Raw genomic sequence first — 19,462 nt, forward strand, 5'->3', positions numbered from 1 at the left:
ATCACTGGGTGCCAATCAGACAGCAGACTGACATTGCCCGGGAGCTTTTGTTCAAAGTGAGACACATGGTGCTTTGAAGATGAGTTAGATTTACTTTCCAACACTGTGTCACGCACCGCAATGCTCCCAATGCCCGCAAGGCATGCTGTTTACTCTAAGAATACCACTGAAAACAGTCAAGAAAAAGCGTGCCATTGTTTCCACTTTGCTCCTGAAGTGTGATCGCTGTCTAAGGGGCTGAATAGAGTTATATAAAGAGTTTTTCAGCTAAAAAGGAAAAAGTATTGTATTCACAAATATTTTAACGTGTAACCTCAAGCTTTTTTTCACAAGCAGATTTGGTGCCATATTTCAAAGTTACTGTACATAGATGAAATGTAATAGTTACACTTAGCCTTTTCCCTATGCGCTGTAGATGGGCTTCACACGGATGGGGGAGCAGGGGTTCGGGTGGTAATGAAGATTAATCATAGATTGCCAGCTTTAACAATATGTATTATTAATGTGCCCTTTGTTAAGCCCTCGCCCTCTAATGGAGACTATACTTTCCGAAAAAGTCCCCCTCCCTTCCCTCCCTTATGGACTTTGAAAAAGGCATGTTATCGAAGCATTAATAGAATGGATAGATTATGACATGTAACTTAAAAAGAGACTGTTTTATTTATTTGCATCCTGCTCCTGTGAAATGTTATACTCAGCATGCATGAAGATGAAAAATATAAAGAGATATGAACATAGAATCCCGTTGTGGGAATATTGAAGGTGAATACCTGAAAGGCTCCAGAACTGCAGCAATAATAATATATAGTATGTGAAAAAAATGATGTGAATAAATTATTATGCAAACAGAGATTTTGGCTGTGCTGTGTTTAACAAACAATCGGGAATTAACGTGTAATGCTGCCATTAAGCTTTCATCAGGATGTTGTGAATGTTAAATTACTATACACGCAGTTACAAATACCGAAATCTGACCACTGCTGCCGCTAAACTATGAACACAGTGAGAAAATACAAGCAAAAGTCTTTCAAAAGTGTAATCAGCTAAATGTTGTTGAAGTATCAAAAGTGAAAGAATGTGTTAATAGGAAAACATTTCCCTGTGAGTGTATGATTTTATATAATGTTATCTTTAATACAAATGCAATGTTTTATAATTATCCTTTTATTGCTGTTCTAATGAACAGGCAATCGGGTAGTAAGAATTCCTCCTACATTTCATATTTCCTTTCAAGTAAAGTGGACAAAAATTCAGCATTACACACCAAGTTGAGGCAGAGTGGGATAATTAGGTGAGCTCCTTTTTGGGTCTTAAAACACTATTTGGTGTGAGGAAAAATCCCCAAAGATTTGTTATTATTAGTCGAGAGTATTTCAATCTGGTATAGTCATACTTTGGGCTTGAAGCCTATCCATACTCTAATAACAGCACATTTAGATCACTTGTAAAATCAGAGTTAAACAACAGTCAAAGGCAGGACTAATAAACTACAAAAGACACTTTAATTGTGTCTATTAAACCTAAAAGTCTACCATATGATTTAAAAAAAATTGTAAATATCTTTAATAATTATCCTGTTAAAAGTTCATTGATAAGAAATACTTGATTGTGCTTCTTGTAGTTTCTCAGATAGACCAATGTACTATTTTTACTTTTTGGACATTTTTAAAAATAATATAATGAGATGAAAATCAGTAGTCCCAGGTGTCCGAGGGCATAAGGGTTAGTATTCATATTTGTGCTTAGACCCAGATAACACTTTAAGCAAAGGATATTTTATATTTCAGTGGTGGCACAGATGGGTTATACTGTAACAGTACTCGGTCAAAGCTACTTCTTTACGTTTGGTGTACATGGCAGTGTGGTGTTACTGCAATATAAAATATACAGAGGCTTTTCAATGCCGTATATCATACATAGGTATATTCAACACAGAGTGCAGCTGCACAGATTGAAAACCCGTTTAAACATTTATTATTCAACGCTGAGAAATGATACATCTCTGAGAGCGGCATTAGTCGACTCTCTCAGATTCAGTTTATAAAATATAGATATTTAACATAGTTCCATAATATAAGGGGGGAGATGTGTGGGGCGGTGAACCTTTTAGTGTTATTAAACCGTGGGCCGTGTCCTGGGGATCACTGAGAGCGTGTGGTGGGATATAGAAGAGGGACCGAAGTGATGGAGATGCATGTTAATAAAGCTGATTGTCTGATAGGATGGAGAGTAATGAATTTCGTCATTGTTCATTCACTTAAAGGCCAAGCTGTGTTCTTATTGACATGTGGGTAGCCGTGATCGACTCTCTGCTGGGTCTGATATACAATCACAACAACAAGCACACACAATGCTCAGTCACACAAGTCAATAAATGCCTAAACAAAAGCATTTTCTGAGGATGAAGTCAGGTCGGTTGCTGTGGTGACAGGAGGACAGTAATGACATTAAGCACCACAGAGACTACAGTATGAAGAGCAGAAACAGCAGCTCTGCACCATCTCTCAGCCCGTCGCTCCACAGCAGCTCCTCGACCCACAGAGCAATTACAGACTCACTCATGGTGAAAGTTAGACTTATAGCCCACTGTGCTCTTTCTGCTGCTGCAGTACATTAAGCTAACATACTGTATAGGTAAGTACAGTTATTACCTGCTAAACTGTACTTTTGTTTTAAGGAAGGTTCATCTGCACTATTAGTAGACTGGTCTTACAACATACCCTTCAGTATTTTATTCTAATCTATCCTACTGTTTCATTTTGCTATTTTCTTTTAGTTGCATTGTTGGAGGTGCTAAGGACTCAAGATTTTCATTGCCATAACTACACTGTAGCTACTGTGCATGTGACAATAACACCCTTGAATCTTGAATTAGTTGTAAAGTATGGATGAACAGAGCAGAAATAAAATAAAAACTAACATTTAAAAATATTTACCATTTAAAATGTAAAAGCTTGAGCTAGTTCAAGTTTTCAACATGCAGATTACTGTATTGAAAGTTATATTTTTTTAAATAAATATTGTAAAATGGATCATCTTGATGAAGTCACAGTTAAATTAATTTAATGCAGGGTAAACTGTTTGCATTTCACACATTTAGAAATGCATTTTTAATAACCTATGTACATTAAATGTAAACACCTCATGTTCTTCCATCTGGTGCTCAGTACAGCGTAGTTCAAATAACAAACAATAGCTGCCGCCTCCCTCCGCCTTCAGCATAATGACAATACAAGACAGTGTATTGTACTTGTGATCTGGAGGAGATATGCATGTGTTTCTATATGCTCAGATCACGGTTATTAACAGAGCTGTCACTCAACACCCACATGTGTGCGCTCGGTACATTTAGCACAGATTCATAACTACAACTTAAGAGTTCATCTGCTTACTCATGCGTTAAAGCTTGCAAATAAGCTTTCAACCCGCACCGTGTAATTACAGTGAAGGTAGAGGGCGGAATACAAAGTTTAAAATTAGCAGCGGGTCGATGCGAATAAGAAAAAGAACAAAATGTGAAGAAAAACTAGAGACCATCTTGGGGTTGGATCACAAGTGGTGCCAGGGGTGTGAAGTGAGTGGGCCTCTCCCCCACTTCCTACTCTCCTACTCTATTGCTCACATCAGACCCATCTTCAAACTAAACCTTAGATAGGATCTAAACTAAATACCTGTAAAGTTTCATGACTGCAAGTGGCACGGTTGAATTGCTATTGCGGTGACAAAATTGTCCACAAGCACATAAACAATACAACAACAATAGAATATGGATGGGCAAGCAGGTGCATCCCAACCAATGAGCCGTGTGCTGGACTCAGACCAAAATCATTTCTGCTGTAGTGGATAAGGAAACCTATTCAACCCAGTTATGAGCTATGAGATAATCAACGTTCAACCATCCTTTATACTTTTTCAATTTGCTTTAAATTAGAGTGCCTAAACCCAAAGGTATTTTCTTTTTCTACTAAAGTGGCTGAAATGAAACAGCAACATGTTAAACCCCTGTATGTTTGGTTATGCAGTACATTTCTGTATTTCTTTGCTTAGGGATATTGATGTAACACTGACATACTTCATTGCTAAACAAATTGTTTTCCAACATTAGTAAAAACAGTACCCATATGAATCAGTTTTTTAAATTTACAAAATCAAACAAAAGCTGAAATGCATTCATGAGCAACTACACTTCATCAGTTTCACCTTTGTTCACTTTAGTTTTTGTATCTTGATCAGATCAAGCAGCTCTGAAATGTCTTTTTGTTTCACTCTATCAGTTTGATCATTTTTTAATTATCATGTTCGTTTTCCCAAGGTGCACTTAGGAAGTCTGCACATAAGCTTCTTGAAATCGCTTATTTTGGATTGTAGATATAGAAAAGTCTCTCTTCGATTCATGCCATAGTCTATTACAAGACATTGTTTTGTCATCCTTAACAAATGAATTTCCTCCATGTTTAAGCCTTTTAATTTAATGAGAGGTGCAGCGATGTTTTCCTTTTATCCCACTGTCTTTTGTTGACCTTGACCATACCGCTAATAAGTGCATTCACGAAAGTAAATATATACTTTTTTCCCATGTAAGGACAATCAAATAGATTTCCGATCCCTTCGCAGACATTTCCTCCTTTTTCATTTTCATCTGCTGTGTGACCTACTCTCCTCAGCTGATTCATTACTACCCCTGTGATAAGACGGCAATAAGCGAGGAATCATTTCATTATTCATCTCCCTTGTTCCCTCCAAATTTCCCTCTCTGCCTCTTCACTCATTCATAAAGATGAAATTGGAGTTGGCTTATTCCTCTCCAGAGCCTGCTCCACTTCTACCCCCTTAATGTCTTGGCCCATCAATTTGTGTCAGTCTCCATTCGGCTCTCTGCAGGGCCTCGCTCTCTTTGCGTGATGTGGCCTCTCTCTCTGTCTCCATCTGCTCCTCTCCTCCACCTGACTCATTCGTCTCTCTTTCCACAGCTTCCTCCACCTCCACGTTTTATTCTGCCCTCCTGCCTTCTTCTGACCTTCTCTGTCCTCTTTCATGCAGGCTGGCTTTGTCTTTTCCACCTGGGTCTCACTCCCTTTTTCCTCCTTGTTTATATGTGTCAAAGCTGAAGCTGAAGCACTTCAGGAAAGCTCTTATTCACTCTCTGCACTCCTAAACCGTCTTTGACCCCAATTCCTTCCCCTTTTTCTCCCACCACAAAGGATTTTGTCTCCTCTCTCAAAGGGAACGCTGACAAAAAGCTGAGAGATCTTCTCCCGACAGCTCAGCAGCTATCATTAACTCCTTTTATAACTTGATGTCTGCACCTCTCTCATCTCCTTGGAAATCCTGAAAGCACGATGTGTGTGGAGCGGATAATGTGCAAGTTCTGTCTGATGTTATTATTTAAAGCTGTGACTTCCAGATCCAGTCGAGACTATTTTGACATCTTACTGGGTTAATCCATCTCTGGGGCTTGCTGTTAGTGAGAAAGATTTGAGTTTCATCTTTAAATTCCCACCTCCACGAAGTCCCTTTTACACTCTGCACAAATCTGTCTTTAACGTGGTTACTCTAGTCATTTTGTTGCGTTACATGGATGTCAAAATGATCACTGTATTGTGCTTTATTCAGATTGATGTTTCTAATTTGGTATATTTGTGATGACTGGGAGTTTTTAGCGGAAAGAAAAGTGGTGTGGAAATAAACATAATCTTTTGGATATTGCCCCTGCAAGTGGTCATCAATAATCCAGGATACCAAGGAAAAGGATTGCCAGTGTAAGAAGGTTGGTAAACTGGAATTTTCTACATGCAACCTGTGCATCTTGAAGGCAAATTATCCTTCTTCAGCTGAAGATTATATGTTAAAATCCATGTACCTACTTGCTGACATTCAGTTTGACAGCTCCCAACATATCTTTAAAGACCCTCTTAAAAGTATGTAATCCCGCACTAGGAGCACATAAACCTACATCACATGAAACTTCATTTGGATTATTACTGTCAAACTACTGCAACTAATACCTTGTTTTACAAGCATATTTTGAGTGATACCGTACAGCGGTAATGTATTTCAAATAAACTCCTCTTCCTGAGCTGAGGCGATGTCTGCATCTATATCATACACAAATCTCAACATACAGTAAAACTCATACTGCATCTGTTCTCCAAGACACACAGAGCAAGACTTACCCAGCATCCCAGAGATGTTTTAAGAAACCTTAAGCCACACAAAGAGGAAGGATATTTCATTTTAGTCGGTGCAATGCTGGAATTTAAGGAAGGAAGGAGCTGGATGTGACAGAAAAGCATTTGTCCAAACAAATATCCAAAAAAACAGGGTTACCCACGAATCTTAAACTCACAATTTGCCGCCTCTGCACCCATCCCCCACACATACACCTCTGCCTCCTGGATCAATAAACAGAGGTCATCAATTAAGAGGAAGTCTAATCTTATTTTTTGTAATTGCCTTAGATAGCATGTTGTTGGCAAAGAGCAGCGTTGTGAACTGAAGTCACAGAGAATGCAGATGTTCTCACTGCAGGTGGGACACTGCTTTAAATGTTTTTACAAAAAGCCTTAGCACACAGTCTCATTTCTAGAGGGAACAGTCATCAGATTTGGGCTTGAATGTAAACAAGTACTTACATGATTACTGTTTTGATTGACACACGCTCCACCTTGAACATGTGATTTGCACTGTAGATGTTTTTTTCTGCACAGCTGGTTCCTGTGTGAAAGCATTATTAGAGGGGGGGTGTGAAAAGCAGAAGATTGATATGGACATTTAGGGGTCACAGTTTAGAGGCTGAGTGTCAGCAGTGTGAACATTGTGTTTAGTGGTGCCGATCACACTGAGACACATCGCCTCCAAGAGGACCAAGCTGCACACTACAGCGCTCTTGTAAGAAAACATGCAAAAGACGTGTGTTTATAGGCAAGGCAAGTTTATTTATAGAGCACTTTTCAGCACCAGGCAATTCAAGGTGCTTTACAAAAATGAAAGACATTCAGACAAAGGCATTTAAAAACAGTAAAAGATAATAAAAGAAACATTAAAAGAAAAACAAAAAATGAAAGACATTAAGAAAATGGCATTTAAAATCAGTCCTTAAAAAGAAAAGCTAATAACATAAACATTAAAAGTTACAGTGCAGTCTAAGATATGAATAGTTCAATTATTTCGGTTCTTGATTTTTTATTTATTCACAGAACCTCCCTTTGGAAATCCGAACATTTCCGTCCCGATTGTTCATTTAGACTGATTGTTTTCACCATGTTTTGCTCGCATGACATCCACAATCGGACCCTCAGGAGGGTGTACTAGCCCCCTACTCTGCTTTGCGTTCCATAACAAAGTCTTTAAGTGTTACCTGAACACCCCGTGTTACCAAAACACTATTTTTCACCCGTCGGTGATGTGATACTTGTTCCTCAGTACAAATCACCCAAACACTGATCGTAAACCCTGGCTACGACGGATATCCCAAATATCCTACTTTCGAGCAGTCCCTCTCATAAATGTCATGGAGTTTAATTACGTTTAACTTTAAACAATTTAGACACTGTACATCTCACCAAGCATTGAAAGCCTTCTTTATTTGTACCCTTCATTCCATCTTCATGTTCTTGTAATTTATTCTTTAGGTTCTTGATTTTTAATTTACTCAAAGAACCTCCCTTTGGAAATCCGAACATTTCCGTCCAGATTTTTTATTTAGACAGACGGTTTTCACCATGTTTTGCTCGCATGACATCCACAATCGGACCCTCAGGAGGGTGTACTAGCCCCCTACTCTGCTTATAAGGTCAAATATGAAATCTAACTCAGAACTTAACCATGAAATCATGAGTTCTTATGTCCTTTTACAGCAGTAAAAGGACATAATGTTGTGGTAGAATTCTTCCAATCACAGTGGCCAGTGTACTTTTAACTTTTTAAAACAGTGTTACTGTCATATTCAGTATATTCTATCAAGCAAAAAAGTGTTCCATTTCCTTCTCTATATCTGAGGTCATACTATACAGATGTTATTCATCCAACTTCTAAAACTGTACAATATTTTCTTGGTTGAAACTGCTGCATTCACAAGAACAAAAGACTGTAAATAATTGTATAGTGGGCACCTGGCACAGATTCACAGACTGAAAGTGGAGAGAAGGTTGGGAATAAATGAGGAATCCCTGCTGCGTCTGACTGGTATTTTGTCCTAAAGGATCAGGCACTGCTGGACCACCTGTGGTCTTAATAGGCTTTTCTATTCATCCACATATCTCATCATCCGGTTCAAAACTTGTTCTGTTTATTAATACAACATTGACAGTGCGCAAGATCCGTTCTTTATCATTTCCCTTAGGGTTGCTTTTCAAACAAGGACATGAAATATTAAATGTATGATTTCCTTTCAGCTGACACGCTGCTCAGTTTGTGGAAACCCAGTTTCAAGGACCTACAGCACACAATCACCTTAGCATTTAGCTTCAAGCTGGCTTTTGGCCACAGGAGCTTTTACAGAAATATGCAAACATAATCAAGGCCTGCAGTCCCATGTCTAATACAATGTATGAAGGCAATACATTAACAGAGGTTAAAAGTATAAGAAGCATCCTGGGCTTGCCTCCAACATTTAAGATGTAATGATTTTACTCTCTTGATAATCTTATTCTTCAACTAAAAGGTTAAACATGGGCATGTTTTGGTTTTTCACATTAGCATCATGACATTTTAGGATGAAGGACAAAATAGACTGCCTTTGCATACAAATCACATATACTTAATATGTCTGTTAAGTGTTGGTCTCCACAGCAGATAAATATAATACATATTTATTTTATGATGGTGATCCCTTTGTTTAGCCAGTAAAAACACGTGTCAGCAGCTATGCTAGCAGCTCTGTGAGCTAAATGCTAAAACCCTCACAATGCTAACATGCTAAGGTTTAGAAGTTATGTATACCATTCAATTTGGTTATTAGTTCTGAAACAAAGTCCATCTGAGGCTGATGGGAATGTCATTAGTTTTGCATGTAAGGAACATTTTAAAAATGTTATCTGATGAAGGCAAAAGATGAAACGTTTTGGTAGAGGCATTAATGGTTGCATCCAATTTTGTGTCAATCTATCTCACATTACAGTCTGTTCCAAAGTAGTGGACCAGCCTAATAGCCGACCATTAGTATTGTCCAGACATTGTAATGTTTATTTTTGTCCACATAAAGCATACACCACTTAGAGTATTAACAACGCTCTAAAAGTCAAAAACCACATGACCCATGTGATGAAGCATCTAAATAGAGCATCCACATTTTGGGGGGTTTTATACCCAAAATAGGCTTGTACTTTAATAATTCAGGCTTAAAAACAAACAACAAAAACCTTCACTTTTCTCTGACTATCCCCCTTAGTGCTCAGTTACTCTCCTCCATGTGTTTATTTTCTATTTACGTGAAACAGCTTCAGATTTCACACCCTGATGACATTATAGTGTTGCGTCCACCATGCAGCACTTTTTCAATTAGCAGCTCTCAGCATGGGTATCAACACCCAGCAGTGCGTACCTGAAAATAAAAGTATTGTGTTCAAAGGACAAGGTTGATTCTAGAGGATTAAACGTGAAATAGTCCTTTTGATAAACAAAATCACATTTAAAGAATAGCTTGCTGAGCGTGGAATATAATGCTACATTTGGCTGTGTACACCCCTGCAGTGGAGTTAAGTGCACACCACAGAGGAAGAGGCAAAGTGTGGATGTCTGCGTTCTGCCCCCCTGAGCCACCAGATGTTGCTGTAGTGCAGGAGCAGCCTGTAGAGACTCAGGAGGGCTGCTAAGCATCTGGAAAGGAAAGCTGCAAAACAAGCTGTAATTCATATTTCCTGCAAAGGCAGCATTTTGTGGATGAAAAGGTTTGAGTGATTTTAGGTATATGGCAGGACGCCATCAAGTGCAGAAACAGGTACGTCTGTGGGATAAATACAAAACCAGAAGGAGGGAATTGCTCCTACTTCAAATTAGGGGGTAGGGTGGGTGTAAGTTTACACTTCGCCCAGAACTCAACCACATGTGGAATTTCTCATCTGCGTGTATTTCACCTTTTTACAAGTTTGCTGGATCATTTCCCCATGTTCTCACAGACACAGCTATCACAGGTTGAACATGAACAGTCCTCTTAGTAACAGCACCAGTGTCAACAGGTTCACTGTATTCACTATAATGGGTTGCCAGGGAAGAAGAACTGAGATCATTTAGTAATGCCTGAATGTAACAATAATCCACTACAGTTAAAAGTCAGATTCCAAATGAAAGTTACCAAAGTATTATTGACAAAATGTATCCAAATTAAAAGTGCTTACTATGGAGAACGAGCCCTTACTAGTATGCTATTTTAGCCTTCAATTATATTAAAACAATCAATGATGAAAATAGTTGTTCATCGCAGCCCTTTACTGTATCAAAACTGACCCTTAAGTGAAATCCACATAAAAGCACTAATGTCCTTATTTTAATAAAAATGGTAAATGCTGAAATATTGAAGATCAAAAATTCCTTAATGTAAAATAAAGCAATGAATGTATGATCAAATTAAATATTATTGTCAAATGACTTACCTTTTTTAAGCATGCATTTACTGCGTCATAATGACATGTCAAATGTCTATTAGAAGGACAGTTATCTAGCTTTTCGGCTGTAAGAAAGCGTTACATTTAGAAAAAGGGCATTCGAAGATCACAGACCTCAAGAGAAGAATACTGTGTGCATCTGATCCAAAATGTAATGGGTTCTTCTTTGGCCCGTGCTCCACTCTTCCACACAGTTTCATGACAAATTGCTCCTTGTTTTTTATTATAATCCTGCTGACAAACCAACAAAACGAACCAAAAACATAACCTCCTTGGCAGGGGTCAGAGGAAGGTGTGTTACACTGTAGTGTTGTATAACAGAGGGCAGCACGACTTCTTTCTTTGTTTGATTTGTGTTTTAACGAAGGCATTTTAAGGCTTCATAAGAGGCTGCTTCTGATTAACTGTATCTACAAAATATAAATCAAAAATCAAAATGTCATCACATGTTCATGATCACTTTGAGTTCTTTTTAAGTTCACTTGATAAAAAAAACATCCTAAACCCTCGTGTGATCGCAGTTTGTTCGCAGGAAAGAGGAAATGTTTTTCTGCAACGAAACCCCACTCAGGTAGTGAGAATGATTAACTCTTTAAAGCCCTGGTGGTTACACATTAGCCTGTAGTCCTGCAGTTGAATAACACTAAACAAAGCTGACATGGCCTGTCTCAGCTACATGACTTCACACATGCCAGCTCCTCACATTGTTATCACGTCTGATGTTTTATCTCGGAGCCCCGCCAAGTCCTGACATGCCTCTGAGGGAGTGTCTCTCCCTGTTGTCATGGAAACCGCCTAGATTTTCCCCTCTGTGCAAAAATGAATGACAAAGGGACAAGAGTCACTTCCAGATGTCTGTGTTTACATCTCCAACTATTAGGCAAAGAAATGCTGTGACGTGTCAAGACCTGTTTATTCCTCCTCTTTGTGTCTCAGCATGAAACTCAACAGAGAAGAAGAGATTTGCATTCAACAGCTGCCTGTTTATTTCAGACAAACAAACAACACCAGTTTGAATTAAGGCAATACATAAACTCCTACTCGTGCCTCACTGCTCTCTAATTACTGTAACTCCCTTCCTGGGCAATATTCTCCAGGATTTTTATCATCCCTCCCTCTTAATCCTGTCTCATTCTTTAGTGGTGGAGGGAGACATTTGGAGAATTCTTTTCAGTGACCACACCAAACTCCCCGGTCACATGCCCACTTTTTCCTTCCCGGCCTTCTCCTAAATAAGGAATTACAATCTGAGTGAGGAACAGGGAGAAAGAGCAAAGGGGCGGGCCCTAGAGTGAAATAAGAGGATGTGAGGCATCTCTCTCTCTCTCTCTCTTGAAGTCATATATTACAGACGAGGGTGTTTGCTGTATTTGTGTTGGCCGTCCTGAGTGGTGCACTCTGTACTGTGTATAAGGAAGAAGAAGAAGAAGCGCGAGAACACACCTATTCACCTGAAAGCTACTACACAACGTAAGTAAACGCTTCTTGTTGTTTTTTCTCAGCCTCATTCAACAATCTCAGCTTTCTGGTTTCTCGCTTCTTTGTTAGGCTAACTCAAAGCAGGAAACAAGAAAAAAACGAGTGTAATCTATCACACACCCTCCCCTCGCTCCCTGTCTCCTTCCCTCTTACTCTTGTTTGATCTTTGTTCTTTTTTTGTGTGTTTCTGTGTGGATCAGATGATTTCTGAACAGCCCACTAGTTTGTACATTCCTGTGTTATATAATCCTGTTTCTTATCTACCTTTAGTTTCAGCACTTACAGTGAGGCCTCATAGCTTCATGGGTTCAGGCTGTAGTTGAATCTCTAATAAGAGAGCTTTCAACATGTAACCAGTATGCTCTAATAATATGTCATTTTCAAGTTTAATGTATGCTGTGAGCACCAGGCTGCTGGTTCAGGATATGGCAGTTAAACTGCGTATGTGTGCATCACATATGTTGTTCCTTTATGGTTCATGGTACAGTTGTATGTGTAGGCGAGCACTCTCTGCATGTGACATAACTTGAAGGCTGTGACTGTTCTCACTATCTTCAGTGATAAACTGATAGATACAGAGATGAATTCACAGTCAGCAGCTGCTGCTCAAGTATCGTTAATCCATTGTGTTCACATCACAAAACTTGCCAAATGCCCTTTAGCCTTTAGCGAAAAGCAAATATGATGAGTTTTGATGCTATTGAGTTGACTCAGAAAAGAACTGCGATGATGCAGTTTTACGCAGCCCTGTCGCAATAACAAGAATCTTGTGAAACATCTTGAACGGATGACTGCGAGTTACTATGATACAAAGTGGAGAATTTGGGCGGGGTGGGATACGAGTTGCATCTGAGTACAACACTTAACCCTCTAATGACCCACAGGAGCAGATGAGTGTAATGAGGGAAGAGGATTTGTGAAAGTCATTCACATCAGTATGCAGCGGTTTTTTATTTCACTGTTGTTTCGAGTAAGGACACCAAAAAGAAAAGATAAAAAAGAAAACCTATCAGTGTGGTTTGCAGCGTATAGGCGGACTGTTTGACTTTTCTTCAGTTAAGTTGTTAATGCAGCTGGTGTATAGTAAGCTTTATATATAGACTTCCAGAATTTAACTGTGTGGCAATTATAATAAACTCTTTACTGTATACAGTAATACACATTATAATAGTCAAACAGTAACACTTTGTAAGCCATGTGATGACAGGTCGAGCGCTGAAGCATTGAAGTACGCAGATCAAAAGTGTATGTTGTAGAATAATTCATTACAACATATTAAGACACATTCATTTATATGTGGAAACTAAAGACACTCATTTAAAGAAATGTGGGTAGGAAATGAAAACGTGTAACTTTAGTTACTCTTTGCCAGAGCATGTTTGAGCAAGTTTAATAACAACACACATCTCTGTTTAATGACGCAGTGGTTTTTGTGGGGTGTTGTAGCTGCTACTCTATGATTACAAGATGTTCCTATTGAGTACTCTGCCACTCCTAGTTCAGTTCTAAAGTCTACATGTCTACACAATCTTCCAAAACATGCACTCAAACCCCTTTACACACTCGCCTTTGAATGGCTGTGCTATTATGCTAGTTCGCACCTTAAAAGTCACTTTAAAAGTACAAATCTGTCCCACAAATGGTAGATATCAGTGCAGAGTTACAGAGTTATGATCCAATCGGCAGTTGACATGTATCGTTCAGAGATCAGAGTGCAGGTTACACCTAATCCAAAAGAACAAATACTTTGACTTCATGAAACTCCCAGAAATAAATCTGGATGTTTGCAGCTGCTGGATGTTCTCTGGGCGTGCCAGGACAAAACAGATGGCAGTCCTCATGCAATTGAGAAAGAGGATATTGAGTATTAGATATTTACTTTACTCATGTTGTTGTCGTAAACTGGTTTTGGAGTCACTCAGCGGACAGGAAGTAGCTTCTTCTCCATTTAACCACTGCAACCTTAGACAATGAACAGAGCCACCCACAAGTGTGATCTATGGCAGCACAGGCTCCAGTGTGGGACTGTTAGACACAAGGAAGATTTGTCATACCATTACCACATATTGTTTAAAACTGAGAAGCCTCTGTTTTGCAAGATATGTAATAGATGAACATCTATATAATAAATCTGAGATTTTTGAACAATCTAACATGAATGAATAAAATGTAACAAACTAGTACAGTTTCCCTGAAGGGCAGATATACAGTACCATACATGTGTTTGTATATTTGGCAGAAAGAAAAGGCAATCAAGATGATTTTCCTATCAGCTAAAAACATCTCCATATTTTAATACACTTCCCTAGTTCTTCGGAAATGTGAGTGAATTGCATAACTCTAATAATCAGATCTGCAATAGCTGCAGCATGGTGGTTAACACGTACGTCTTGAACTTTCATGTTTTAACAGGCTTCGTGTTTTTTTTTCCTGCTTAAAGATTGTTCCCATAGTGATCAGCAGTGTGTTGTTTTGTTTAGAGTCATGTACACACACATTCTGTAGCCACCTTTGTCAGGGAGGGAGGAAGGAAGTGACAGCCGAATGAGCAAACAGGATGCAGGGTGCGAGGCAGTTCTGCTGAAGCCAACAGACTTCAGACTGCATTAATACGTGAGATAGGCCAACCATAATGACTAACAGCAGGGTAGTAATTCTTCAAGACATTAAGCATTGTTCAACATCCATGGTACAAAATGTCTTTGTTAAATAGAGACACTGACATGGTGAGGATAATGCCATTTCAAAGCTTCAATCTGTGGATGTTTACTTCACAAGGTAGTTATTAAATGTGCACATTGTAGCGTCATGATAAATAAAGAAGATGACGGACTCCATTATAATTAAATACCCTAATGTATTATAAAAGGCACACTCACTTGTGTATGTCCTTGTTCTGTCCTTTACCGTTATTTGGATTATTTCCCTATTGCCTTCACTTTCACGTGGAGAGTTGGATGAAAAGATCATTACCACCTGAAGGTTAGCTTAGCTTGGCATAAGAAATGGAAGCAGGTAAAAAAAACGGTGGTTTGGATCCAAAGGTTAATTTGCCTTCTAGCACCTCTTTAGCTCATACAAAAAAAAGAATTGAATGATTACAATCTAGTGTTTTCTGAGGGCTTATGTGCTATTGTTTGATTTGGAGCAGTACATTAGAGTTAACTGTACACTTTAGGCTTTTCCTGTGATTGAACAAACAATGTGTTTAGTGACCCTTGGAGGTTCTGGTTAGCAAACTTCAGACAAAGCTAGGCTAGCTGTTTCCCCTTTCTTCAGTCTTAATGCTAGGCTAAGCTAACCAGCCTTTGACTTTAGCTTCATATTGAACTCACAAATATAACAATGGTATCAATGTTCTCATATAACTCAATGACAAAGTGAAGGATTGTATTTTTATTAAATATTTTTAAATAATAGTTCAACCATGAGCACTAATTCCCTGATTTCACACTTACACCCTTAAAGGTGGGGTAGGTAAGTTTCAGAAACCAGCTCGAGATACACTTTTTGTTATATTCCATGGAATGCTCTTAACATCCCGATAGCAATGAATATCTTAAGTGCTTTGACAAAAAATCCATAAAAAAACATCATCTGTGGAAGCCGTAATACTGTAGAAAGTACAACCAATCCGTTTAGCCGCCTTCCATCTCGTGCACGCACAAATGTATCTCGTGCCCTCATTGGGCGTGCCCTCATTGGGCGTGCCGTCATTGGGCGTGCATTGCAGCAGTACTTCAATGACTCGCCAGCAACAGGCGGCCACTTTCACCAGTCTGCTGACGTCATGTGCGCGTTCATGTGTGTTGGAGGAGGTGCTCTGTAAGGAAGTCTGAAGGAAGGGGCGGATTCTTTTCGGCTGTGTACTTTCAAATTTTAGTGCACTCGAGCCGGTTTCTGAAACTTACCTACCCCACCTTTCATATATAAATATTATTAACCTAAGCTAACCTAACAGTTTGAACAGTAAAATTGCTCTTGGAACATGTGAGGACAAGTTAAACAAAAACAGAAAAACATATTCTGAACATTTTAAATCAATACGTTCCCAAAGAACAAGGTCTAACTCACAATAGATAATCATTAACACACGCATTAGGCACTATTTGTTCTGACCGCAGGCCAGGACTGTGGGTCTGGATAGGGCAGGGACTTCACTCTGAACGGTGTGTCATCTAATAAATATCCATTTTGAAAGGACAGAATTTGCTGCCAAGGAGTAGTTTGCTCAGCTACCTGTGTATCTAACAAAAATCTTCCCTCCCAACAGGGTCAACATGTCCAACAAAGGTCCTCAATTTGGTTTGTCCCGGGAGGTGCAGAACAAGATTGATAAGAAGTATGACCAGGAGCTGGAGGAGAGGTTGGTGGAGTGGATCATGGCCCAGTGTGGCTCGGGCGTGGAAAGGCCTGAGCCAGGGAGGACCGGATTCCAAAACTGGCTGAAGGATGGATGTGTGAGTGTTCAGTTTGCATATGTGTAAACATAGATCTGCATTGTGTACTGTATGTTTACAGAGATCTACAAAGAGGCTCAATTGTCAAAAAGACTCAAAAGACAACAAGACACAAAATCACTGCAAAGAATCTCAAAAGGACTCCAAAAAGATTCAAAATGACTACAAAGAGATTCAACGTTACAACTACTAAGGGACACAAAATGACTACAAAAATAAACAAATTGAAAACAATGACACAAAAATGGACTTTAAAGAGACACAAAATGACAACAGTAAAAAAAACAACTATTATCACTTTGTGTCTTCCTCGTTTGTAGGAAAAGTGGTGGGGCATTTACACATCATGAACCCATTGTCTAATAATGCACCTTTGCTTCATCTAGCTGCTGTGTGAATTCATTAATACCCTGTTTGGAGCCAAAAAGCCCATCAGGGCCATCAAGAAGTCCACCATGGTGTTCAAGCAGATGGAACAAATATCCATGTTTCTCAAAGCTGCAGAAGACTATGGAATCACCAAAACGGACATATTTCAGACTGTTGACCTCTTTGAAGGTAAGACATCCCGCAGCACTTCAGAGTAATTAGAGATATAACTGTTTAGGGTAAACATTCTGTATAGTAGATATCAATATGAAGAAGACATGTTTTGTATGACAAGTTCCCTGAAATGTTATGTTTTAAAATATAAATTGAGAATTATATTAAAGGTGGGGTAGGTAAATTTCAGAAACCGGCTCGAGTGCACTAACATTTGAAAGTACACAGCCGAAAAGAATCCGCCCCTTCCTTCAGACTTCCTTACAGAGCACCTCCTCCAACACACATGAACGCGCAATGCACGCCCAATGAGGGCACGAGATACATGTGTGCGTGCACGAGATGGAAGGCTGACAGACAGGGCGGCAATCCAATCGATTGGTCGTGCTTTTTACAGTATTACGGCTTCCACGGATGACATTTTTTTATGGATTTTTTGTCAAAGCACTTAAGATATTCATTCGTATCGGGATGTTAAGAGCATTCAATGGAATATAACAAAAAGTGTATCTCGAGCCGGTTTCTGAAACTTACCTACCCCACCTTTAAGGTTACTTTTGCATAAATGTTAAGACATATACAGAAAACTGAAGCAAAATTAACTTTAATGTCTTTTTTTCTTTCCACTTGTCATAAAGAAGACATGCTAAAGGCTCAGAATAGCCAATACTCAAAATGAACCATTGCATTAAAAAACCATGTTTTATTGCCTGTAGTGTCACACTTTAATGGTGTGGCAGATTGACCTTATATATATATATAATATATAATATTCCTATAAGCAAGGGAAATTAGCTTTATTCAGTGGTGTACAGCACAGGCCACTGCCCCCTTCCTTGTATTTGGTGTGTGCTCTGTTCATGTGGGACTGTTGCATGTCTTCAGGCAAGGACCTGGCTGCCGTGCAGAGGACCCTGATGGCTCTGGGCTGTTTGGCCATCACAAAGGACGATGGGTGTTACAAAGGAGACCCCAGCTGGTTCCACAGGTGAGATTCCTCAATAGAAGAAATGTGTCTCTTCTCTCTTTGTTGGTAAAACAAAAGAGGTTTTATTCCGGTGCTAAGGAGTGAGATTATGGACTGAGATATGTCTGTATGTGTGCAGGAAAGCCCAAGAGAACAGGAGAGATTTCTCAGAGGAACAGCTGACCGAAGGCAAGTGTGTTATCGGCCTGCAAATGGGCACAAATAAGGGAGCATCACAAGCTGGAATGACAGGCTACGGACAAGCCAGGCAGATCATCAACAACAACCCCTAAACCCTCCTCCAAGAAACTCCTTCTCCTGACTCCTACCTTGGCCATCTGGAGAAATGTAACCTGACTGTTTTCAAACATAACTGGACCAAAACCGGGACCAATGCACATTAATCATGTTTGGCACACATACATAGATCGATACCGTTAACAGTGCAAGTGAACAAGTAGACGGAGCATTTAACACAGTGAATTGTAAAGGATTTTCCTAAAGGATCATTCCAGTTGTTTTGCATGTTTTAACCCACTACCTAAAAAAGGAATGTGCTTTAGTTTTCTGAAAAACTTTTCACCAGATACGCAAAGGTTTCAGTTATTTTCAGTTCACTATAAAAAAGCACCTTGCAGAGACCTATGACTTGCTTGAGACACATTCACATTTAACCTAGTGTGCTTCAGTTTTAATTTCAACACCTACATTATTGCAGCAGGCAATTTCAAAAATCTGCCCGTTGGTGCATTCAAGGACACTCTGATATCTGACAAGGTTTAATGTTTAACTATGTCCATAGTTGCTTGGTTGCAATTATAGCACAAATGAATGCATCACTAAGGAGAGATTTGAAGAAGTCTGAACAAAACTGATATATAGCTAAAACCAAAAAATGTGCCAAAGGGAAAATGATACACTGGTTAAGTGAATAGTGATAATGTTATCAGAAGCAAGTTTGTCTCATTTGTTGTGTACTGGACTGGATTAAATTGCAACGTGGAAGGTAACGAGTGTAGTGTTGTGGTTTACAATCATTTTAAGCACACCATTTAAAATTATTAGGTTACAACAAACAAATCCACCGGTCTGGACAAGTGTTATCGTTAAATACAGTTGTGTGTGTTTGACCTGCTCCATAACACAACCTGCAGTTAGTTAATTCATTTCCAACTCATCAAGATGTCAGTCCTTCTTTTTACAGTTTAATCTTATATAAAGGCTTGGTTTTGAAATAAACTTAGATTTTCCTTTTAAGAAGACTCTTGTGTTGAAAAGGCAGTAGCAGGATTTGTCCACGTATTACTATTGATCACACAAATCACGGTGCTTAGTGAGGCATCAGGTAACCGTAAAAGTAATGTACTCACTAATGTACATAGCAACCAAAAATGTGAGTTTCTCCAGGTAAC

At 39.1% G+C, this 19,462-nt stretch overlaps 1 protein-coding gene across 1 annotated transcript in view; it reads left to right on the top strand.

The window, feature by feature from the left end:
- The window catches only part of LOC117458495 (gap junction delta-2 protein-like), a 35,782-nt gene extending 16,722 nt beyond the window's left edge, over positions 1-19,060 (top strand). Inside the window, exons 4-8 of the mRNA XM_034099005.2 lie at positions 11,953-12,071; positions 16,354-16,540; positions 16,927-17,098; positions 17,969-18,071; positions 18,190-19,060. Coding sequence (XP_033954896.2) covers positions 11,953-12,071; positions 16,354-16,540; positions 16,927-17,098; positions 17,969-18,071; positions 18,190-18,343 — 735 coding nt within the window. The 3' untranslated portion in view covers positions 18,344-19,060. The remainder of the gene's footprint in view (positions 1-11,952; positions 12,072-16,353; positions 16,541-16,926; positions 17,099-17,968; positions 18,072-18,189) is intronic.
- Positions 19,061-19,462: the final 402 nt, after the last annotated feature.

Source organism: Pseudochaenichthys georgianus, chromosome 14 (assembly GCF_902827115.2).
Source record: "Pseudochaenichthys georgianus chromosome 14, fPseGeo1.2, whole genome shotgun sequence".
Classification (NCBI taxonomy): Eukaryota; Metazoa; Chordata; class Actinopteri; order Perciformes; family Channichthyidae; genus Pseudochaenichthys; species Pseudochaenichthys georgianus.